The following is a 26,965-nucleotide window of genomic DNA, read 5'->3' as shown; positions in this document are numbered from 1 at the left end:
CACTTTCAAGGAACTATGGGTCTGTATTCCCAGGTCCCTTTGTTCTACTGCACACCTCAGAGTCCTACTATTCACTGTGCAAGTCTTACCCAGGTCATTCTCCCAAAGTGCAACACCTCACACTTGTCTGCATTAAATTCCATCTGCCTTTTTTCAGTCCATTTTCCTTGCTGGTCAAGATCATGCTGCAATCTTTGATAGCCTTCCTCGATGTCCACTACATTCCCAATTTTGGTGTCATCTGCAAATTTGCTGATCCAGTTTACCACATTATCATCTAAATCATTAATATAGATGGTAAATAACAATGGAGGCAGCACCGATCCCTGCAGCACTCCACTAGTCACAAGGCCTCCAGTCAGAGAGACAATGATCTACTACCATCCTCTGGCTTCTCCCGCTAAGTCAACGTTGAATTCCACTGGCTATTTCATCCTGAATGCCAAGCGACTTAATCCTCTGGAGCAGCCTCCCATGCTGGACTTCATCAAAGGCCTTGCTAAAGTCCACGTAGACATCATCCACCACCTTTCCCTCATCGATCTTCTTGGTAACCTCCTTGAACAACTTTATAAGACTAGTTAGACATGATTTACCACGCACAAAGCCACGTTGACTGTCCAAATACTTATACATCCTGTCCCTTAGAATACCTTCCAATAATTTACCCACACCTGATGTCAGGCTCACTGGCCTATAATTTCCAGTCTTTCGTGAACAATGGAACAACATTAGCTATCCTCCAGTACCTCACCCAGCCAAGGACATGTTAAATAGCTCTATCAGGGCCCCTGCCATTTCTGCACTAGTCTCCCACAAGGTCCAAGGGGACACCCTTCTGGCCCTGGGAATTTATCCACCTTTATTCACCTCAAGGCAGCCAGCACTTCCTCCTCCATAACCCGGATATGGTCCATGACCTCACTATTCTTTTGCCTCAGTTTTATAGTCTCTGTCTCCAGAGTAAATGCATATATAAAAAGTTCATTTAAGATCTACCCCATCTCTTTCAGCTCCATGCACAGATAACCACGCTGATCTTCCAGAGGACCCATTTTGTCCCTTGCTACCCTTTTGCTCTTAATATAGCAATAAAAACCCTTGGGATCCTCTTTCACCCTGTCTGCCAGAGCAACCACATGTCCTCTTTTTGCCCTCCTGATTTTGCTATTGTTTCTTATACTGCTCAAGCACCTCATTTAATGTTAACTTTGCACAAAGTATAACATTTCCCCTTACAAGTTATTTCTGACACTTCTACCCAAACTGAGCAACAAACTCTAAAACACATCTTTCATCTGAAAGTAACTCCTGATTTGAACAAGAAAATTTTGAAACAGAAACCAAAACTAAACAGAGCTACAGATTTAGATACAATAAGATACCATGATTAGGTGAGCTGCAACATGCTGCTCATGATTGTTGTGAATTATTCGTTCACTTCCATCTCCCATGTCCATTTATGTCTTTGCAATCAAACAGCCAGAGGCTAAGAAATTCCCTCACATTCACACCTCCAAAATAAGGTCTCTGCCAATCACCAGAAGTAATACAGCTTGTCCATATCAAAGGAGGAACTCAGCAGGCAGCAGCTCAGGACGCATCCATGGAGAAAAGCAGGCGGTCAACGTTTCTGCCTGCTTTTCTTCACAGATGCTGCCTGGCCTGCTGAGTTCCCCCAGCATCATCGTGTTTTTCATCTAGATTCCAACACCTGCAGTTCTTTGTTTCTCTTGTCCATATCAAGTGTTGACACCTACACTGAATGTGTAAAAAGCAGTTCTTCAACAACTATCCTTAGGCATACTCAAATATATGGGGGGCGGGGGAGAGAAATAAAAAACAATAGAATATTTTAACATTTATATTAACAGTGAAATGTAGGTAAATTCAATTGGTCAAGAAAATGATTCTCACTGGTTAGCTAGAAGACTGACCCAGTCAGGATCACATACAACTGCACTAGAATGATAAGATTATTCTCTCACATCCCACATTTTCTGGTAACCAATTCCACTAACAATGAACAGTGAAAATGGAATCGACTTTCAGACTGGGGTGTTTGGGTGGGGCTGATGTAATGGTGATCATCACTTTCAGGTTGGAGAAAATAATGAAGACAACTCTCTATTGTCTTTATAGCAGCATGTATGGCCACAAACTCTGCCTTGCATCCTCCAAGCTGATCTCCCAATAATTACCAGGGTTTCCATCCCAAAGATGTCTTCAAAATTTGTCATACAACTGGTTTGGTATAATTTACATGCAAGAGTCAGGCTATTTAACTGCTGCTGGGCAGGTCTTTAACAGTGGAGTGTTGCAGAAGAGGAAGCCAGTAACAGGTTGAAGATAAAACCAGCTGACAATTGCTATCTTTGAATGTATGCAGGGCTATTTTGAAGCTTGCAGAAAGGTCTCTTCCACTGAAGCCCTGAAACTCCTTTGCCAATCTTTGGACCCTGGATCCAACAGGCAGTCTCTGCGTCCACTGACCGACTTGGCCAACTGTAGGAAATACCAATGAGAAACTGTCATTTCATTCCACGTTCCAGTGTTTTAATGACTTTATTGTACAATTAGGTCCATTTGAGTGATAGCTTCATACAGATTGGAAACAGGCCCTTAAGCCCACTGTATTGGTGCAGGCCATCAAGTACTAATTCCATTTCTCAACACTAACTCCACAACCTTCTATGCCTTGGCATTTTAAGTGGTCATCAGCTTCTCAGCTGTTGTGAGAATACCTGCCTTCACCACCTCCTCGGGCACGGTGTTCCAGATTTAAACCACACCCACTAAAATCCCCTCCAAATCTACTACCCTTTAGCTTATACCTATGCCCTCTGGTTATAGGCATCTCTGGTAAAGGGAAAGGTTTCTCCACTGTTAAAGACATGCCTATTGGCAGTTAAATAGCCTGACTCTTGCATGTAAATTATACCAAACCAGTTGTATGACAAGTTTTGAAGGCATCTTTGGTATGGAAACACTGGGAGATCAGCTTGGAGGATGCAAGGCAGTGTTTGTGGCCATACATGCTGCTATACAGACAATAGTGAGTTGAATGATCTGGCCTATTATTTACTCAATTGTCTTCATTATCTTCTCCAACCTGGAAGTGATGATCACCACTACATCCCTATCCACCTTACCTATGCCCCTCACAATTTTTGACTACCTCAATTGGGATACCCCCCCCCCCCTCACCCTTTTCACTCCAAGGAAAACAATCCTGGCCCATTCAGTCTTTCCTCAACTGAAATGCTGCATCCCGAGCTATTAAAATAATGAAGAGTTTGGTTATTTCCTTCAATAGCAACATTTGCCTCAAACCTATTTTTAAGCTCTTAAGTAAAATAGCAATTCAAGATGTGCATTGACTTAAGAGGATCAATCAATTTCATCCCACTTTGAAATCAAGCCATAATCTGACAATCCACTAAAGACATCCACCATTTTTCCTCCGTTTATCAGTTCTGATGAAAAGGTCAGCAATCTGAACATTTGACTGTCATTCTGTCCACAGATGCTGCCTGACCTGCTGAGTATCTCCAATATTCTCTCTTTTCTTGTTGTTTCATTTCCCACTACACCTGTGTCATCTAACACCAGCAAGATATTTTTAACTCTCTTATCTCAGTTACTCATCTGAAAGTATCTAAAGTTTCTGCCTCAAATATTTCCTGCAATTACAACCACAGTGAGTAATTGTTGCAGTTTCTGTCTGATGCTGTTTATAAATCCTGTGTCCCTACATTATTATAATAGAATGGAGTCTAGAACTGTACACAGTAGACTAAATGTGTCTTAACCAGGCTCCTGTATGTTTAACACATGTTCATTGCTTTTGAAATCTAGAGATAAATTCCAGTGTATTGTTAGTATTTTTAATCACTTTGGTGACCTGCAATGCTGTTTTTAATGATTCACCCGTTTCCCTTAACCTCTTTGTTCACGTATTCAATTCTTATTTGCTTAGGGCAGTAAATTATGCTCCTATACCTCATTGCTCAACACCAGCTACATCTACCTAGTTTTGTCTCACAGGCAGGTTTAAAACAGAGTTACTCATCCCTACTTTTGGAGACACCTTTCATTTGCTTCAACCCATTTCTCTGCAAATGTCAGTTCAATTTGGAAGTAGGACTGAATTAAATTTAGGAGGTCATGAATTTAAATACAATTCCTTTGTGCATAATCTGGGTCGAATCTTGAATTCAGTAGCAAAGTGTGAGAAGTCAAATTGTGGTATCACCATTTATTCAACTAGACATGAAAGATCCTAGGTCACTTCTGAAAAATAGTAAGCTTTCCATTTGTACTGAATAGCATTAAATCCTTGATCAACATAACTATTGTTCATCTTATCGGGGCCTTTCTGTATATAAACTGGCCGCTGCATGTACAGACTAACTGTGGCCATATTTCAAAATTTGTTCTTCACCACAATATATTTTGGGGTGTATGAAACACACAAGGAATTGTTCGAATTAAAATTCTCTCTCTTGTACAACTATGAAAGAGAGCCACAAATTCCACACTGTTTCTCCATCACATTATACTTAAGTCCATTCATAGCAGTTTACAGGGCATTTACTATTAACAAATTTGGGTAGTCATAATCCAAAATGTCATGATGTTCTCCACTCAAGCAGGCTGTTACATCTCAAACTTGAATCTCAGTTGCCAGCAAATACATTTAACACTGCCCTGAATGCAAACTTTCTAAAAGTAAGTATGGAGTGCAAATGGTCTTGAAAATATGCTACACCAGTGGCTTTCAACCTTTATCATGCTGCGGCCCCCCAGAACATGTCCTTGTTAGATGGCGGACCCCCAAAGCCCACAAAATCAAACAATTGATAATTCATGCATACAACACTTAAATTACTGCACATAGGCCCTATTGAAATAGTGACTATTTCAATCACCGATAATTACCAGCAGTGTCTTTCAGTGTTCAGTTCAATGTGAAGGTTGTGCCGGTTTTGCACTGCAGAGTTTGCCCAAACATGGTGGTATGTGTGACAAACATATGCGTACGTCATCCTCAATATTCAGTCTTGATCTGTATTTGGTTTTCATGGCAGTGACTGCAGAAAATGCTACTTCGCACAAGTAAGTGGTTGCAAATGGTAACAGAACATTGACGGCTTTGTCGGACAGCAGTGGATACTCCTGGGAACATGCTATCTAGAACGACCAGTGACATTTGGTTGAACGGCAAGTGCAAAGTCCTGTCAGATGACAGTTCAGCCAATTCTTCTTGTTCACATCCAGTTAAATCAGTAAGCATGCATTCAAACGGATTTCAAATCCAATCAAGCATGCTCGTGTCATCGTCGCTGAAATACTCATGGAAATAATGTGACAGCTGTTGAATATGGTTCAAAACGGTGCTCGCAATGGCCTCTGTCTTAGTCTCGTTCACCGTCAGAAAGTCAGCCAGCAACGGAAACATATCATAGACGCCTTGCTCACATCTTCCCTTCCAGATACGGAGTTTTTTCTGGAAGGCATTGATTTTGTCATGCGTTTTCAGAACATTTGAGCCAGGTCCTTGCAATGATAGATTTAAGCTGTTCAAAATGTTGAAAGTATCTGCAAGATAAGCTAATCTGGCAACCCACGTCTCATCTGTCAAGAACTGTGCCAATGATCCATTATGCTCATTTAGAAAAATGAGCAGTTCATCTTGCAATTCATATACACGCTGCACAACGCGGCCTCGTGACAGCCATCTGATTTCTGTATGTAGCAACAAATGCTTATGCTCGGCTTCCATTTCATAGCATATGTTTTCAAACAAACAATGATTGAGCAGCCTGGCTTTGATAAAGTTAGCGATTTTAATGCACGTGGAAAACACATCTGCAAGATTTTCATCCATATCCTTTGCAGCCAAAGCCTCACAGTGAACCATGCAGTGGGTTGCTGCTACATGTGGAGCCACCTTTTTCACTCGTGCGACTAGACTCGACTTCTGTCCCGTCATTGCGGCAGCACCATCCGTGCATACTCCAATACAGTGTGCCCACGCCAATGCCGATTGTACAAAAAAAAGTGTCAAGCATACAGAAAAGTTCTTCACTGGTTGTACGCCCTGGGAGCGCCTTGCAAAACAAAGTATTCCAAAGCCTCTCCTTCCCAGCAATATCGAACATAAACCAACAACTGCGCAGCACTGGCAACATCAGTACTTTCATCAAGCTGAATCACAAATCTGACTTGCTGAAGACGTGCTATCAGCTGGCTCTGTATATCTTCCGCCATATCGCCAATTCTTCTGCTTATTGTGTTATCAGACAGTGGAATGACTTTCAGTTTTTGACTGGATTCTTTTCCCAGTACAACTTTGCACATATCTACTGCTGCAGGCAGTATAAGCTCTTCTCCAGTTGAGAGAGGCTTTCTGGAACGTGCTATTCGTAATGCTACCAAATATGATGTGCAAGGAGCCTTCTCATTTACAGTGGTGCAGGCTGTCATTTTGCCTTTCTGCTTGAGGTACAGCTCCTTTTGCCACTCAAAATATTCCTTCGGCTTACTGGCAATATCTGGATGCACTGTTGTTAAATGGCGCTTCAATTTTGCTGGTTTCATTGCATCGTTGGACAGTGTTTGCAAACACATAACACCGAGGTTGGTCTGCATTTGTCCCCACTGTGATGAAGCCATATGAAATGTATTCTGGATTGTACTTGCATTGTCTTCTCTTTCGGTCACCCTTATCCCCTTCGTCATCAGAATCTTCCGGTTTCTGGTCAGCTTTTCTCTTCAGAAATTTCTCCATACTCAGCATTACACGCTGGACAGTTTAATTACTATTACTGATAAACAAAATTATCAAAACTAATCTAAAATTTACACGCTTGCACACTTTTCATTTAACAGTGACGTCACTGTGGCGTAAATGCACGGTAAGTAAGCAATATTATTAAGGCACACCAACAACGTCACTCAGCCTCGCTAACACTACAGTGCACAACAGAATAGTAGTGAGTAGTGAACACTACTGACTACTCTGACTACACAAATCGAATATTAAGCGGCAGCTTACCAGAAGGGAACACCGTCTAAGTCTCTAAGATTGTCACCTATAACAGATAGAATAGATATGGCCGATTTTCTGAATAGTGGAAAACTGGAGCAAGCAAGTAAGCTACATCTTTGTAACAGGTTGCTTTTCTATTTTTTTCTGGCCTTTCTCGCAGACCCCCTTGCAACCCGCTGCGGACCCCCAGGGGTCCGCAGACCACAGGTTGAAAACCTCTGTGCTACACTATGTGCAAGGTCTTTTGTAAGAAGAAATGAATCGTATTCTATGGCTAGACTTTCACAACAGGTTTGTAAAACTCTGAATACATCATTTTTATTTATTCATCATTTGAGGGGATTTATTGGCAAGGTCAGCATTAGTGCCAATCTTGAACTGCCCTGGAGAGTGGCTTGCTAGGCCAGTTCAGAGGTCATTTAGGAGTTGACCACATTACTTAATTGGTCTGGACTTAAATATATTATAAACCTGGTAAAGGTGTTAGTGAACATTGGGTTTTTTTTACAACAATGCAGTAATTTTAATTTATCATACTAAGGCAACTGCTCTTTTTTTTAAATTTCACATTATTAGCTGAACTTAAATGTTGTTGTCCCCATGGTGGGATTTGAACTCATGTTTCTGCTTTGTTAGTCCAAGATTCTCAGTACTACACTGCTAAGTTAAGCACTGGGCTGCCAACGCACCCTAGTTTGGAAGAACAAGGTGAGATAAAAGAGCTGTAGGACATTTGGCCCTTTGATAATTTTGTGCCAGTTAATACAGATCATTATTGATTCAACAGCTCAAATACACTCCACCTGATCCCCACATCACTTGATTCTTAAAATATTCAACTGTTCTTGTCTTATATATTCTCAACTGAGCACCCATTATATACAGAATTCAAAATATTTACATTTTTTTCATTCATGGCAAGAGTAATATTACTAAATACATTCAGTGGCACCCAAGATCCAAATTTGTGATATAATAACCTTGTTGTATAAAGGAAATTTTGGCTTTTAAGGACCATGAATCTTTTAAAATCTCCAACTGAATAGAACAGACAGCCCTAAGGGTACAAGTACACAGTACCCTAAAAGTGGCAACACAGATAGACAAGGTGGTGACATAGATGTTTAGCACACTTGTCTTCATTGTTCAGGGCACAGAGTACAACAGTTGGGACATCATGTTACAACTGTACAAGTTGTTGATGAGACCACACTTGGAGTATTGCCTGCCGTTCTAGTTGCTACACTATTGGAAGGATGTCATTAAGCTGGAAAGGGTGCAGAAATGATTCACAAGGATATTACTGGGACTGGAGGGCTTGAGTTACAAGAAGCGACTGGATAGGCTGGGAATTTATTTCCTGGAGCATAGGAGGCTGAGGGGCGACCTTAGAGAATTAGAAAATCATAAGGAGCGTAGATAAGGTGAATGCTCACAGTCTTTTTCCCTGGACAGGGAAAGCTCAAACTTGAGGACATAGTTTTAAGGTAAGAAGGGAAATATTTAAAGGGGACAAGAAATTGCTTTGAGCTCCTCTCCCTGGCTTACCAACTGACAAGACTACCAAGGCCGACTTTCAAACATAAAAAAAATCCAAAATCCAGAATTTCATCATACTATCGAAAATAAGATCTAAAATGAAAATTACACTTCAAAAATGTAATATACTTAAAATACTAGAAAAAAATGTAACAAGTGAATACATTTAAAGTAATTAAATTAATTCAAAATATGTTAATTACTTGAAACATTCTCATTTCTCCTACAGCCACTCCTCGCCACTGAGATGAATAAGGACACTGAACATACATTAGGTCTAAGCCATCACGGGTTCAATGTCCACATTTCTCAGTGAAACTGTGGGGAAAATGCAACATGGAGACACAAGACTGCAGATGCTGGAACTGGAGCAACACACAAAAAGCTGGAGGAACTCAGCAGGTCAGGCAGCATCCATGGAGGGAAATGGACAGCCAATGTTTCGGGTCGAGACCCTTCATCTGGACTGAAAGACAGGTGAGATAGCCAGTATAAAGAGGTGGCAGGAAGGGGTGGAGCAAGAGCCTGGTGAATGCAGGTGAGGGGGGTGATAGGCAGATGGAGGAGGGGAGAGTGCAAACAGCACCAGAAGCAGGGAGGTGATGACAAGGGACTGGAATCTGATAGAAGAGGAAGGTGAAAGATGGAATCAGGAGAGGGAGGTGGGGAGGTCAGATGGGAGTAGTGGATGAGGGGAACCAGTGGGATGAGTGGACGAGGGGAAAGAATCAGGGTGATGGGTGCTGGGTAGATCAAGGGAGAAAAGGGACAGAGAAGCAGTTTAACAGAAGTTGGACAATTCAATGTTCATGCCGCCGAGTTGTAGACTAACCAGCAGGATTTGAGGTGCTGTTCCTCTAGCTTGCATTTAGCCTCACCTTGGCATTAAAGGAGGCTGAGAACGGACACATTGGTGTGGGAATGGGAGGAGAATTAAAATGGATGGCAACCAGGAAATCTGGATGGCCACGATAGACGGAGTGCAGGTATTCGGCAAAGTGGTCGTCCAGTCTGCTTCCAATCTCACTGATGTAGAGAAGACCACATCAAGAGCACTGGCTGCAATAACTAAGACCAGAGGATATGCAATTAAATGAATGCCTCACCTGGAAGGGTTGTTTAGGGCCCTGGATGGTGGTGATGGAGGTGGTGTAGGGACAGGTGTTACGCCCCTTACTGTTACAGGGGAGGGTGCCCCGGGAGGGAGGGGGATGGAACAAGTTGATGATCTGCCACTCAGCATGAATTACAATGGCAAAGACATCTCACGAAGTTCACGACTTCCATTGCATGCAAGTGGTCTTCGAAAACAATTCAGATTGTCAGTCTGGGCCTCCCATAAATAAAGTTTCACACCTCTTCCCTATTTTGTCCTCACTGCTTTCCCTTGAATGAGTTTTCTATTGTCCGCAAATATGGATTACACTAATATGTCAAAATTAGATCCATTTGCATCTGTAAGGGCAAATCATGCATGAAAATCATTTGGCACTTGTTTTGAAGTTTTTGCACCCATTTCTTGTTGAAGTCCTGTCAATCTGGAAATTGGACTGGGCACATCCTGTTGCAATTTATCCCTAGGTTGATTTTACTTCTCTATAATATTCTGTGCAAATGTTGAAGTCATCATTATGCACAATTCGTTTTAATTATTTACACCAGAAATTGATCAATAGATCACAACATAGGACCCTCACAAATAACTCGCAATATAATAAGTAGTACAATATGGTGAAAGTAGTGAATTGAAGTGTTCCAATTGCAACAGTTACAATTCAGGAACAGTAGGAACAGGAGTTCTCATGAGAACACCTAAGCAATTTACAAAGGCATTTTCCGAGAAATTTTGAATGCAAAGAACTGTCTCAATGTGGCTTATATTCAGCAGTTTTAAACTATTTTTCATACAAGGACATAAAGTACAAAGAAATTTCAAGTGCATATGCAAATAATTTATTCATTGCTATAATTTCCAAAGCAAATTCCAAATCATTGGTCTGTGGCCAGTTGTGCTTGATTGTTTACTAAAATAAAATGTCAGACTTGAACAAAGGATCATTCCAGAAAACTCAAAGGAATAATGCATCAGTATTCTACTGTAAATAGAAATAAGACAAATTATAATGGTGTACATGACCTTGCAGTTGAGACATTCAGAAGTCTCTCGCATGACCACAAAGCACATCCTCAGGATACAAGTGACATAAATATAGCACACCCTTCAGCTCGGGTCACCATTATGTGTGTGCAGTTTCTATGGGACTGCTACAATATAAACATACAATACTGCAAGCTATGGTACACCAAGAGTGCAGCACTAAAGAATTTTTCTGTCACAAATGGAAGGAGGCCATTTGCCTTATCAAGTTGGTACTAACTCCTGTGGAAAAGCAATCCAGGTATTCCTACTCCCCTGCCATCTCCCCATAGCCTTGCATATTCTTTTGTTTCAGATAGTTGCCCAGCTCTTTCTTGATAAATACACGTACATATGAATTTGAAACCGAAAACAAAACATGTTATATAGAGATATACTATGGACCTCTGTCTGTTGGATGAAGCGATAGCAATAACAACATTAGAATATCCAGATTATTCCTACAGACCATCCCACCCTACCAGACTGATTTGGGATGGCCCATAGCTCACATGCAACTCTGAACCTAATTCATGACAAAGTCATCTTCATAACTGAAATAAATCTGGTATTGTACTGTTGCAATGTTCAAACTTGCTATGCAGTTTAGCAGATGGATAATTAAAATTGAAAATGGAAAAGGAACACTGATGTATTAAATGTCATGGTAGCCAGTTACACATTTAATATTCTTTCCTTATAAGTTATGCAAGAGAAAGCTCTGTGAAATCAGAATTGCATAGCGCTGCACAAAACAAGCTCTTCTGAGATGTTTAAATTTTGTTAACACGAAGTTCATCGTGTGTACGTGGCCAATGCTGCCTCGTAATATCCTCTAAATTCACTGGAAGGATTAAATAACCTATTTTACCTTCGTGATACAATGTTTGCGATGTAGGAATGCAGCCTTGGGCATTTAAAAAGTAGAACAAAAGGCATCATTCCTCTCATCAGGGCAAAAGTCTGCTATCTAGTTAGTCTCATTAATTCTATTTAATCAATTCCCACCAATTTTCTCACATCATAAAAGCTTACATCAAATCTTCTCATGTTTAAAGGCACTTCAATGGAAATAATGCATATCATCCTGAGACTGTATTCAATATTCTCGCACTACTTTCATCAAAAGATTTACTGTTATTTGACCTGAATTTCCTAACTGGGCCTTACCCAAAATAGGGAAAAGTAATATCAGTTTAACTTGCCAGAAAGCAGATTGTTTTAAAATATATCCAACTCAACACTCGTGGTTCGATTGCAACAGAACAAATCCCTTTATCCCAGATATTACTCTAATGAATTATCAGCGACCTTTCTAACACCACCTTAGATCAGCGTTCTGAACAACTGTAGTGACATCATATTTTTATATCTGTACCTTGTGATGAAGTATCCCAAAGCCAAAGACACATACATCTGAAAGTCAGCTGTAATAATATATACTTGGACCCCTTAATCTCTGACATCCCCATACCTGCTAAAATGTGAAATAGTTCAGCCTATATAAATTATACTTTACAAACAGGATATAACGCTAAGGGAGCAGTTTACATACTCCAACAGATTTGAAAGTTTGTACCTTCAGTTGAAATAAAAACAGAAAATGCTAGAAATACTCAGCAGGCCAGACAGCATCTGAGGAGCAAGAAATAAATGCTAACTCTTATTAGAACGGAAACTCTGCTTCCGTCTCCACAGATGCTGCCTGATCTGCTGAGTATTTCCACTTTGTTTTTAGTTCAGATTTTCAGTATCTGCAGTGGTTTGATTTTGAACGTGACTGATAGAGATGACACTGCATAAATTTTGGGGCTTTACTTCACCAATCTCTTCATTCATTAAAAATAAATGCTGATCATATTCCTCAATCTAATGCAGTCAGACCTACAGAACACACAAGTAAAATCTAACTATCAAATTAACTGACAAAAACATGCATCAGGAGCAGGAGTAGGCCAATCGGGCCCTTGAGTCTGCTCCACCTTTCTATAAGATTATGGCAATCACGGCCCTCAATTCCCTTGGAATTCAAATGTCTGTCAATCTCTACCTTGAATATGTTCAATGACTCTGCCTCCTCAGTTCTCTGAGGTAGAGAACTCCTAAGAAGCATGACCCTCAAAGAAGAAATTCCTCTGTTTTAAGCACTTATTCTAAAACAATGCACCCTTTTTCTACATACACCCTTGAGAGAAATCATCTTATCATCCACACTGTTACTTGCCCCTCAGACTCTTCTCATTCTTCTAAACTCCAATGAATTTGGACACAATCTGCTCACCTCTCTTTATACATCCACTCCTTCATCCAGGAATCAACATAGTGAACCTCTTCTGCACATCCTCCAAAGCAAGTCTGAAGTGCTTAAGTATGGAGTGTAAAAATCACAAAGTACTCTAGGTGCGGTCTCACCAATACCCTGTAAAAGTTGCTTCAAATATTCCACTATTTTATACTCCACACCTATTGAAATAAAGGCCAACATTCCATTAAATGTAGATCAAAAAAATGTGACTTCAATTTTTCCAGGGTTCCTTTATGCCATTCACCATCACTTTGTTGATGACTAAGTGCAAACTAATGGGCCACTGCATGCAGTTTTCCAATGTGTCAATTAGATGGGAGTGCTGCAATTGCATTAAATAGTTTGGCTTTTGGCACAGGGAGATGTGGGGTGTTGTTGAGGTTCATGGCCTTTATTGCATGCAAGTGTTCCAATTTTTTTTAGAATCACGTAGAATGAATCAAATTGTTAGATGTGATATGATGGAGACCTCAGGAAGAGCCAAAGATGGATCACCCACTTGACACTTCTGGCTAAATTACGGTTGCAAATAACTCATGTTTGTCTTTGCCTCCTGATTGTATATTATGCTGCCACCTACTCCAGTGATCATCTGTGTTGATGAAACAGGATATACCCAGAAATAGAGATGGAGAAGTTTGGAATGTTGGCTGGAAGATATCAAATCCATGATTATAGTGCTTAACTAATCTGCAGAACAGCTCTCCCAGTTCTGACACGAGTCCCTAGTGTCTTCTACAATTCTACGGCATTTTGCTTTCATTGAAAATAGTTAACATGCTAGCTTTAACTGACTACCTACCGCCCTGTAATGAACCAGATTCAATATTTGTTTAAACTCGTACCTTTGCAAGCCTGGCTCTTTTGATGAGGTCATTAAGTTTACGTAGTGCAGCATTCCGAGGTAAAGTCTTAATATCCTTGAAGAGGTCCTCTGCTTCCATTTCAAAGAGCTTCCGATTTTCTGTAATCTGGAGGGGTTTCGACCAGAAAGATCCTATGTAGACACGAACAACCTCAGGGGTGTCAATCACTTTGCCAAGGGACCACATCAAAGCACCATACACCCTCATCAGTTGCTGTGTATCAACTTGGTCAGCTTTGTTCAGAACAACTCTGATTTTGTCATCTTGGCCTCTTAGTGCTTTGATAGCCTCTGAAAACTCATCAGATATATCCAACTTGTGGGCATCAAACAGCAGGATTATGCGATCAACTCTTTCAGCAAACCATCGCAAGACTTCTGAAAAGTCGTATCCTAAAATAGTAAATGCACTGTGATTAGACATCTTTTTCATCAAAATATGCACTACATATGTAGAAGAACCCCAATATTTAAAAACCCTTATGGAATTTCCTACTCAAGAGCACAGGTAAAAAAAAAGGTTGCTCATGACTACTTTCTCAAGCATAATTAGGTTTGAGCATTAAATAGTAGCCTTGGTGGAAATGTTCGCATCTCAAGAATGAATAATAAAAATTTAACTGTTAGATAAAGAAAGGATGCACTTTTCAGAGCATAATAGATATGGCCATATAGAAACTGCCCCTAGACCTTCTGAAAATGAAGTTTACTGTAACTTAGAATCCATAGCCCTGACTTATTTTTGGGAGTAGACAACAAAAAAAAACTGTACCAGGCAATCACACACAAAAATAGCAAACTTGGAGTTAAAAAGGTGGACCAAGTTTATACAAGTAATTTCCAATTTACCATTTCTGTACAAAAGTAATTATGTCAAAGCAGAACAGGAAAGGTCTGGGCCTGTCAAGGACAAAGGCTCCAAAGCCCAAGCTGCACAACATATTGGTCAAAGCAAAAAAAAACTGTTAGAGCACATTAGCCCAAAAGATCACCAGAGTACAAGTAGAATAAATCCAGCTGATGATCAATAATAATTCAGTTTGTGGATGCTGACTAATCTGGGAATTTCCAATACTTTTTGTTTAAACTTTAGATTTTTAGCAGCTGTAATTTTAGTTTTGTTTTAGAATATAGTAGTATCATTTATCGTAAACAAAACTAACTACTGTAAATTGAAAATGTTTCTACTTCTCCTTTTATAAAATGGTCCAGCTCTGAAGAACAAGAGAAAAATACCAAGGGAAATAACTTTTCTTTAAATTAAGTGTTCCACTATTCCTTTGATGCAACATTTCTTGTCTGCACAGGATATCAATGTCTGACATATCTGAATAGGATGAGTTTGGGGCCTGAAGGCCCTTAGCTACCCTTTCTGCTAAGGCATTTTCTTTACAAACATACTACAAAGAATTCCAACTTTGGACAAACTATTAATCAGGATGTGAAAAGTGAATATAATTCCTCAACTGGCCTATTGAATAAATCAATTAGCCAAGTGAAAATATGCACATCTATAATTCCATCGGGAAAACTGGCAAGATGACAAAGTCTCCTAAGAAATAATCTAATTACTGACCAAAATCATCATACAAAGAGACTGTCAAATATAACAAAGGAAGGAAAACCAAAAACAGTTCCTTTTCTAGTGTCCTGCAATAAATTCCCAACAGTCAAACAGACACACATTTATGTACTGTACTGCTGCGGCAAAAACAACAAATTTCACGTCACCCAAGTCAGTGATAATAAATCTAATTTGATTAAACTGTAATCAATCAGTGACCAAACCTAACAGCAGCACAATACAAAAATCCTAACCACTGGATTTTTTTTTCTAACTAAGAGGACATGAACTCTAACCAGAACTATGAAAAAGCCAAGATTTATTCAGTTCCATAACAAAACAATTAAATTAATTTCAAACCTCACACTTCAACAACCTAAAGAAATGAACAAGACAACTAAGGAACAAAACAATGAAAAATACTCTTAGTTACCACTTTTCTCAAAAGCAACTACAAATTTGGTAAAATTGAGAAATTTAGACCACGGACCAAGTACATGTAGATATTGTTATTCCATAGATTAAGGACAGTGGGATAAAGTGGATTAGCCATTGCAAGAATACTGGTACTGACTTGGGTATTAACAAGAACCTGTAGTTCTTGATAAACAACAACCACACAAAATTTGTATTGGAGGAGGTGGGGGCTTTATAAGGAGAGAATAAAAAAAAACACATTTGCTCAGATAACAGCATATTCTTGGTTGTCATTGTAAGATTCTTGCATTTTCCCTCCCCACCACCAAAAGAAAGATACATAAATGTTCACCTAATTAGAATTTTTCTGCCCAGGATAGAAAGAAATTAAAAATTACCTAACTTTGGAATAACTGTTCTATCCAAACACATCAGACACAGGAAGCACAAATGCTGACCAAGGGATCAGCAACTGAGAACAGCAAGGTTTCTATACTGCGCCTATTTGGTAGTTCCCAAAATGTGGTCAGTGTGATACTGAGCAAGCAGTATGATGAATTGCTGAATTAATAAAGTTATCTATAAGTACTTCCAGATTGTATATAGTTCCATGTAGTGTGCACACATTACTTGCTCATACCACATGCAGCAAGATAATTTTAGATTTTATACCCACTTCCTCATTTGCCAGATTCATGCGGGTTAACCCAAATCTAATTTCAACTTCTGCAATTTTCAATGTGAAATATTTGAGCAATTGATCAGTGGCTGGCATTGCCTTATCTATTGGACAGATTTTATCCTTCCATAAGTTCTCCTTTCCTGTTCCAAAAGGAGGTTTAAACATTTAAAATTACAAGTATAAGCTATTCAACTTATTAAACTCGTCTCTCCGATATTTTAAATCTCTGTCCAACATCTTACTCCATATCCTATCTGCAGTAATAAATTTGGACCAATCCAGTTGAGAACAGAACATTTACTGCCTTTAGAGAAAAGAGCTTTATTTATTTTTGTCTTTTAAATGCACTCCCCATTTATATATATATATATATATATATATATATATATATATATATACACACACACATATACTTTCTCTATTGTCCCAAATTAGCTTAAGAAATCCTGGATTCACCTTCTCTGTATTGAGAAAGAACCTGCATTTATATAACACCATTCACAATCTCTGGATATCCCAAAGTGCATTAACAGCCAATGAAGATTTTTGGAGTCACTGCTATAATTAAGGCAACATGATGCAGAAATTTAAAATAATAAAATCAAGGAAGAACAGGCCCATGCAGATAGGCAAAGGAAGAGGAAGAAAGCAAAATCTACCATGTCCAAAAGGTGTGGTAAAGTTAGGAGGGTCACAAAGAAAGTTATTTAGCACTTTAGCCAGTGGAATAACACAAGAAGTTGGTCACAAAAAGGCAAAGAGAAATTTAAAAGAGAGATGGGGGCATATGGACATGTGAACTGAGCAGCTCATCATGTTGTCTTAGAAACGAAAGCAGTTGAACATTAGATAATAGGTCAAAACATACTGTGAAAGGACACTTGGATAGAAGGTGCTTTTTACACCTAGCATGAAGGGTTTTTACAGTTACAATGGTTAGTGAGTGCCAGGAGTTGGAGTTTAGTAATTACTTCAAGAAAAGAGGAACTGATGGAACGGGAAAAGAGACCCATAGAAGAGAAACCAATTTAATGCTAGATTTTTAATGATAGATTTCCTACTCAAGATCAATACCACAGAACATTCCAATGTACACTACCCAAGATCCAAACTGTGCCTTTGCAAACTCAAATGCTTGGGAGGCTGAGTGGAGAACTAAACATTATATACTATGTACTATACTATTAAACACTATATACTAAACAGCATATACTATGAAGTTCTCAACTTCAAATAACAAGGTAAAATCAGATCCAGACGTGATGTAAACGAAAATAATTTATTCAACAAGAAACATAAATGTACAGTACTTAGTTCAATTGAGATAAGTAACAGAATTTTCACCTTAATATACTAAAGATGCATTCTCTTGATCCCTGGAAACAATTGCACAGTTCTTTAGTGTACAGTGCACACATAAAATTAAATTTGTCCATACCATTTGCAGCAGTAAACTGAATCAGCCGGGAATAGGCAGCTGCAGGTAAATCCCCAATTTGATACTCTGGCAACAATATTTTGAAATTTACTGGCTAATTCTCTTCTCATGACTTGGACATGGCTATTTGAGAACCTTTATCTCTGGTTGCTCGATCCTTTGATCTGACACAAACGTTTCAAGAACAAAACATCTTCAAATAAACTAGCTCAGTTAAATACATAAACTGCTATTCAAAGAATCTAAACAAATTATGGAATAAACCTTCAATCCCTCATTATCAAAAGCTAAAATATATTATTCAGCAAGAGCCATGACAGAATTATTAATGTAAATGTGCATACTCAAGGCCCATTCACTACTTTTCCTGTATTTTTCTACCTAATGCATTTTAAAAGGTCTAGCCATTTCTTTATATGAACTGTTGTTAACTCATGTGTTGTCATGAGTAATAAATGAACTCAAACAAAAAGCTGTAAATTTCTACATTACAATGCTGACTCAATGCTACTCAGTTCTTTGCAGCCAACTGAAATATCCTGGTGTTGTGAAAGTTGCTTTGAGAAAATACTGTATTCTTCCTTTCTAGGGTAAAAGGCACTTACAACACAAGGATTAATTGGTGCGCCGCTTGGGATAAAGTGATGGAACAGAGGAAGAAGAGGTTAAAACCGACTAAATCTCTTAAGGAAGTAAGATGTGTAGAAGGCTGAGCAGACAATAACAAAGAAAAGGAGCCTAAGGTAACCGAAATGAATGATCAATAGCACCCTATTACTGGGGCAGAGTGCAGAAGCAAGATAATCCTAGTGGAATCCATAGCATGCCATCCAAATGGGGGAAAAGTCAGCCATTTCCTTTCGTTGAGGTTGGCCTGAATTTCAGATTTTAGCACAACTGAAAAAAAAAACAACCTCAAAGATCTACAGTTCATAGAGTCATACAGCATGGAAAGAGGCCCTTCAGCCCACCAAGTACACGCTTACCATCAAGCAACCATTTAGACTAATCCCATTGTATTCTCCCCAGATTCCCAATCAACTCCTCGCTGTAAAATTTGACCATTCGCCATGGGCAATTTATCATGGCCAATTGACCCCCACATCTTTGGAATGTGGAAGGAAACCTGAACACCCAGAGAGACCCACACTGTCACAGGGAGACTGTGCAAATTTCACACAGACAGCACTGGAGGTCAGGGCTAAACCTGGGTCACTGGAGCCATGCAGCAGTGGGTTTACTAGCCGCGTCACTGTGCTGCCCCTATTTATAAATTTCAGCCTTTTTTACATTGATAAAGTAACAAATATTGTCAACACAGCGTCCTATCAGCCATGCTATTTGCTTTGCTTTTAAAATGACGATGTTGTGCACAGACTGCTGACCCATCACATTTGTTTGTGGACACATAATAGAATGTCATTCAACAATGTGTATGGGTAACTTGGAGGTGAAAAAGCTCATATGTAAAACATATGATCATTCAGCTTTGCCATTACCAATGTAACTGAAATTTATTGCAGAAATCAAAAGTTGGTACATTTTAAGTTTTGTTATATAACTAAGAATACCCCATTTTGACAAGCAATAATAGTAGCTGAATTGAACCCCTGAACCAACAACAGAAAAATTTGTCGATTCAAAACACCCATTTCATTAATCATACAATTCCTTCTAATCTCATGCAAATATTTTCATCTTCCTTTTAGCTGTCCAAAGAGTATAAAACAACAAATATCAACTGTTTTCTGGGTTTTTTTTACTGCCTGAAACTCTCCCCTGTCCAATTTCAACACATAGTTTATCCTGAACTTATGCAGTTATGCATGCTCCCACATCATGTCCAACCACTCCACACTACCACATATTGCCAGCTTCCTATCCAGTCAACAACTGGTCTCTCTCTGAACTCTACAGTAATCCATCTGCACATTCTGCAAATGGCACCTCCAGCTAAATTAAAATTGCGCTGTGAACACAAAAGTGGTACAGCAGACAGTGATATTACATTTAACACAGTGCTTGAATGTAAACCCTTGCCACACTTAATTTATCCTTCTTAAATTTTGTCAGATTTCACTCTTTATTCAGTTCAGTAGTTCAATAAGCAAATTTTAGCCCAGTCTGGGCTCACAGGAAAGGTGACAGAGGAAATAGCTATTTTTGAAATAAGGGAGGCAAAGAAAAGGGAAGGAAGAAATTAAATTTTGTAAACTAAAAAAAGCTTCCTGCTTGGGAAAAGTTAAAAATTGAATGACAGTCAATATCGCTATCAATGACACTTAGCTGCCAAGGAGGAATCAAAAAAACAAAATACTTGGCTTTTCCCATATGTAATTCAGGAGGGAGATGCTTTATAGCCACCCATCTCCATTTAAAGTACTCTTACCTCTGCTCATGCGTTGCTTTTCCCCGGAGAGGATTCCAGGTGTGTCAATAATAGTAATGCTTTGCAGCACTTGATTTGGCAGCTGAGCACACATGAACCTGCAAATGGTAAAGAACACGACATCACATAGATCTTGAACATGCACCATAGGAATTATGAATAGATCCAACAGATGGGTAGCTTCTTAATACTTTACAGTAATCAAAACTGGAAATTTAAATGTGAAGATCCAAATATCAGAGCACATGCTTATACCTGAGACGTTGCACATTACCTCCAAATATTCTGAGCCTTCCTAGGAATGTGTTAAGAGAAATCAATCGACCATACAATTAAATCTAGTTAAATGATATATACTTACAAAAACAAAGGAATGACATTACAAGTCCACAAAACATGTTTGTTTCATAAAAGTAACAAAAGCAGAGGTACTGCTGCACTAAACCATGCAAACCAGTTTGTCCTGGGGTCAGTCAACAGTCAATATCCAACTACTGTAGGAGCACCAAAACTGATTACATCACCATTAGATTATTGATAGAGACCAAGTTCTGGCATATTTCTTCTTTCCTCCAACACCTGAAAAGAATGTTGATGCATGTATATTATAGGTTCATGATGTTCTGCCCAGACTCGTCCAACGAAATATTCACTAAGTATGACGTTGTGGTCTGACAGCGCTAGTAAAACCCTATTCCAGCACCAACATTGGTGGAAGAAATGGAGGGAGGAAAATTATAGGGGAATTAAAAGTGGAAACCTACTGACTTTAGATCATATTGTATTAAAATCCAACTTTCCCCAAAACATTTTGCATCTATTACGCAAGAAGAAAGCAATCACTGCTTTTGGAAATCCAATTTACCTCTCCTGCTCAAATCTAGTTAATTGCGAAAGACGCTTTTACTAAGATTTTGCCTGTTTGTGATTTGTTGACTGCTCCATTAATTCCAATCACAATAGGTACGTACCTGCAGTTAAATTTCACATCCTGGCCTTAAATCAGTGAAATGCTTGGAGATATAGGTACTTGCCTCCTAAATGTTATAAACTGGAGAGGAAAACTTAGCAATGTAATTCAGATTAACTTGCATATAAATCGTCAATTACAATCATAAGTCTAGGAACATAAGATTAAAAGAAATAGAAATGGGAGTAGGCCATTCAGCTCCTCTAGCCTGCTCCTCATCCAATAAATTAGTGCCTGAACCTCTACCTCAACACCATTTTCCAGTACTACTTCCTCAATTTCCCTATCAATGTCAGTTTTGAATGAAATCAATGATTAAGCCTCCACAACCGTCCTGGTACAGAATTCCAAAGACTCTTCACACTCTGAATGAAGACATTTCTCATCATCTCAATCCGAAATGGCCTATCCCTTATTTTGAGACTGTGGCCCCTAGTTCTAGACTACTTTACCAGGTAAAATACCCTATCGAGTCCTCCGAGAATTTTACACGTTTCAACGGGATCACCACGAGAGAATAGAGGTCAAGCCTCAACTGTATGATAATCCATGAAGCCCATGAAACAGTGGCAAAGCTACTTAAGAAAGATTTCGAACAGATATATTGGCAAGAAATACAATAATTATACTAAGTCTCATTTTCTTATTAATCTGAACTATAAACACCTAAACAGTAGATTAATGTAGTTAATTAGTTCAGAAGGAAAACATGGCCAAATAATTGTCTTTTAATTTTAACTCAGCTTTTATTTTGTAAAATTGTTTGAAAAAAAGGAACTACACCCAGCTGCCACCGACTAAGTAATAAAGACTTCACAGCTGTATTCAGAATATTGAAAATAAAGTGTTTCTCTGTCTTTCACCCTACTTTCAGGTCACCTGCACAGACCAACATATTCAAAATCCTAAACAATATCCCTAATCAACCATTATCTAAAAAGTGACAAAGGGCAAAGAGACAGTATCATTTCTTAATGGAGACGCCCATATCCAACAGTTTTAGTTTGACCTGAAAATATCCCACAAGTGAAAATGCCAGTCTCAGCACAATCTAGTATCACATGCTGAACCATAGAACCATACAGCACAAAACAGGCCCTTCAGCCCACCACGTTGTGCCATCCATCAAACCACCCTCACACTATCTAACCCTTTCCTCCCGCATATCCCTCGATCTCACATTCCTCCATATGCCTATCCAACAAACTCTTGAACCTGTCCAATGTATCTGCCTCCTCCACCACCCCAGGCAGTGCATTCCATGCACCAACCACTCTCTGGGTGAAAAACCTCCCCCTGACATCTCCTCTGAACCTCCCACCCATAACCTTAAAGCCATGCCCTCTTGTCTTGAGCATTGGTGCCCTGGGAAGGAGGCGCTGACTGTCCACTCTATCTATTCCTCTCAATATTTTATATATCTCTATCATGTCTCCCCTCATCCTCCTCCTTTCCAGTGAATAAAGCCCTAGCACCTTAAGCCTCTCCTCATATTCCGTACGCTCTAATCCAGGCAGCATCCTGGTAAGTCTCCTCTGCACCCTCTCCAACGTCTCCACATCCTTCCTATAATGCGGCGACCAGAACTGAACACAGTACTCTAAATGTGGTCTAACTAGAGTTTTGTAAAGCTGCATCATCACTTCGCAGCTCTTAAACTCAATCCCACGATTTATGAAAGCTAACATCCCATAGGCCTTCTTAACTGCTCTATCCACCTGTGAGGCAACTTTCAGTGAACTGTGAATATGAACCCCCAGATCCCTCTGCTCCTCTACACTGCCAAGTACCTTGCCATTTACCCTGTACTCTGCCCTGGAGTTTGTCCTTCCAAAGTGTACCACCTCACACTTCTCCGGATTGAACTCCATCTGCCACTTGTCAGCCCAGCCCTGCATCCTATCAATATCCCTCTGTAAGCTCTGACAGCCCTCCACACTATCCACAACACCGCCGACCTTAGTGTCGTCCGCAAACTTACTAACCCAGCCTTCCACCCCCTCATCTATAAATATCACAAAAAGTAGAGGTCCCAGAACCGATCCCTGCGGGACACCACTAGTCACTGTCCTCCAATCCGAGGGCACTCCCTCCACCACAACCCTCTGCTTTCTACAGGCAAGCCAATTCCTAGTCCACACAGCCAAGCTTCCCTGGATCCCTTGGCCTCTGAAGAAGCCTACCATGAGGAACCTTATCAAACGCGTTACTAAAATCCACATAGACCAAATCCACTGCACTACCCTCATCAATCTTCCTTGTCACCTTATGTCATTCTTATGAAGGGCAAGTTCAATTATTGAGCAAAAGCATGAATTCTTAATTCCTTTCCTACAATTTAGCTTTGAACTGTGTAGATGCACTACATAATTATTTAGTTCATAGATAATTTATCTCAAATAAGTAGGATTGATTCATATACAATTATTTGTAGAGCTTTCTATTTATATTCATTGAAGTGACCAGACTATTTTTAAACAACAACTTCATCTGGGCAGATGTTTCTGATGATCATCCTTCCTTCCTCAAACATCAACAGTTTGCAATCCAATCAATTAGAGAGTAAATATGCCAAGCAGCATTGCCAGCATAGGTTGCCTTCTGTGCTGCAAGGTCAGAAAATCCTAGGTTCCAGCTCTTAAATGCTAGGTTGGTCTTAGCCAGAAGATTTCTACAGCCTTGCATGAGAGGTGCAAGAAGCTCCAGCATCATAATTCCTGCATGCCTGGATAAGGATATATCTGTAGGCATAACACTTGCAATACAACTAACCCAGTGATCTTTGCTGTTTAGACTAACCAGGCATGGGCAAGCACTGGGAAAAAATCCTAGGACAGTTGCAAGTTCCATGCTTTCAAAAAAAAGAGCTAACAAAAACAGCAAAATAAAGGTGAAACATTTAAATCCAACCAATCAATGACCACCACATGCTATTCTTCCTCAGTGGCTATGTGGAAAAAAGGTTGCTATGATAAGCTGTGGGTGGCATTAATGTTGTGGACAAGTACACACTAACCTGGTTAAAACCGTTCAAGGTTACTCCATGCTACAGTCTTACAGACAGCAGAAGGGAGTCTGTTCTAGACTATAATACAAACCCTTGGTGAAAGCATAGTTTTTTCAGCCTAGTGCTACAAATTAAGGCAGTATTGTGTCAAATATTCTGGTATCTTATCAATTAAGCAGGATTACAAGTTTATGCACCCAAAGGTCATACATACCGGTTTAGGAAAGCATTTCCAAAAGAATTCAGTTTACGGAAGGGTTTTTTGGGATCTACAACAAGTGCATTGCCAGGAATGATGCCTTCTTCTTCTCCATGCATCACAGCAATGAAGGAATCTGTTGTTGGTTCAGGTCCAATTCTCATCCCTGGAAAATCCTGTTCCAGGAGGTACCTATGGTATAACAACATGTTAGTTAGACTTTGCATATTGCTACACACTGCAGCACACAAGAAAAAAAATGCCTGATCTGATGTAACTTTAGAATACAAACTGAAAGCTTTTTTTTCCAAATTATGTGTACATTTCTTTAATTAAAAATTGCTCATTAGGGTGAGGATATAGACCTGTAATAAGTTGAAGCATGCAGATTAAGTACAAAATATAATTATGTTAAACTCTGAAAAAAGTTGCAAAGGGTTAGTGATATGAACATACAAATTGAGAGCAAGAGTAGACCACTCAGCCCTTCAAATCAGCTGTTACTTAATAGGGTCACGGCTGATCTAATTATAACCTCAGTTCCACACTAACATCTAGACACAATAATTGTTTAACCCCTTGCTTATCAAGATTCTAAGGCTGCATCATATTTTGAGGAAGAGTTCCAAAGACTTGTAGCTCTCTGGTAGAAAATATTTCCCTTCATCTCTATCTCAAATAGGCAGCTATTTTAAACTACATGCTGAGGGGCACACTGAAGCTAGACACAGTTGCCACATCGGCCCTCAGGGGCAAGACCACATTTTAGGGTCCTCTTGCACTGCACACTGAAGGGCTGCATTCTATGTAAAACTAAAGAAAAATTTACATCATGTTGCTAGAATGTAAATCTAATAAGCAAAAGGATATGCTAGGTACAGTGAATGCAAAGATGTAAGAATTGAATATATACAAATGTTATGAATAAAATATATTTTGAGGAAACACATTAGGAACTATAGAAATTATGGATGGGTCTTCACACAGAAATCCATGGGTACAAGAGAAAAAATTAAAGGCTAATAGAAAATTAGTCAATATGTCCAGACCAACCCTCAAACTGGGGAGTGGGCACTGCATGTTAGAGCTATGTATAGATTCATTCAAACACCAGATAGATTATAGTATTCAGCTCAAGATACTTGAGAAAGGCAATAATGAAGACCAGAGTCACCAGAATGATACTGAGATTGTGGTTAAATAATGAAGACAAATTGTATAGATTTTATTCCTTTGAATTAAGAGAATTATTAACTGATGGTTAAAGGATGAGTTTTTCTCTAACTGCTCCATTTCTTTGAATAAGGGGTTTACAAAATTGAAGGCGACCATTCAGCCCAACACATCTATATTAGTCGACAAAAGAGTTACCGTGCCTAAACCTACTTTTCAGCTCTATGACTGTACCTCCAGGCCACAGAGGCAGTTGCCATACCAATCCTTGGTGCATCTGGATAGGATGTTCTCTATGGTGCTTTGATAAAAATTGGTGAGGGTCGATGGGAACATGCCAAATTTCTTTCCCCGTCAACCCTCACCAATTTTTATCGATGCAAGTACACATCCAAGTCATTTTTAAATGTGATGAGTGTTTCTACCTCCAGTATATACCAAGTTCTACCACACTCCAGGTTAAACAAAAATAACAAGCTTTTCCTCATCTCTTCGAGAAATCCCTAACAGTGGGATAACTAGATCTCGGCCATTCAACGTCAAAGGGCCAAAGATCAGATTAGCCATGAACTTTCTGAATGGCGTAGTGGCGTAAGGGCCCTTGCTTTTCTTATATTCTTGAAACTATTTCAAAGAACTTGACATTGCAACATACTATATCTACTCAAGTGTCATTTGCAGTGAAGAGAAAGAATGTTTTCCAGATTCATAATGGAACTGAGGCACGTATGTGACAATGGCCATCAAGGAAGTGGGAAATAAACATTTATTGTGGTCTAGCTATCCATGATAGTCTCCAAAATAATTTCCTAACCACAAATCTAGAGCAGTTATTTATTGGTAGAATTAATGTAATTAAATACACCTTTATGCAGCACCAGGCTTTCAAGGTGGAGTTTCTGGAACATTACATGCAAATCTGCATGTCTGTGAACAGAAAAGTAGTTGCATGGCTATATTTAGCAGGTCTTCATGCAAAACAAAATTCAACAGTTTAATCAACAGGCTTTCTTAAAAAAAATTAGAAAATTAAGCAATCTTTTGAATAAAGAAAAAGTAATCATTCTAAAATCTAAAGTTAGTGCCTTCAAGAATTTAGTAATTTACTGAATTCTTGTGAGGATTGGGACACAGGCCAATATCTGCTTCACTTTTAGTTATCCCTGTATAATTTTCAAAATTATTCATTAAAGTATTCCTGCTGAAAAGTCTGGCGTCACAGCAGG

General features: G+C 39.2%; 1 protein-coding gene across 1 annotated transcript in view; it reads right to left on the bottom strand.

The window, feature by feature from the left end:
- Nucleotides 1–26,965, bottom strand: part of LOC127571850 (EH domain-containing protein 4-like) — a 66,397-nt gene that overhangs the window by 21,502 nt on the left and 17,930 nt on the right. Inside the window, exons 2-4 of the mRNA XM_052018598.1 lie at nt 24,582–24,758; nt 20,391–20,488; nt 13,881–14,293 (exon numbers count right to left, since the gene is read on the bottom strand). Of these exons, the coding sequence (XP_051874558.1) occupies nt 13,881–14,293; nt 20,391–20,488; nt 24,582–24,758 (688 nt within the window). The remainder of the gene's footprint in view (nt 1–13,880; nt 14,294–20,390; nt 20,489–24,581; nt 24,759–26,965) is intronic.

This window comes from Pristis pectinata, chromosome 1, assembly GCF_009764475.1.
Source record: "Pristis pectinata isolate sPriPec2 chromosome 1, sPriPec2.1.pri, whole genome shotgun sequence".
Lineage (NCBI taxonomy): Eukaryota > Metazoa > Chordata > Chondrichthyes > Rhinopristiformes > Pristidae > Pristis > Pristis pectinata.
Note: the sequence above shows the minus strand (reverse complement) of the source record. Positions and strands in the feature narration are given on the sequence as shown.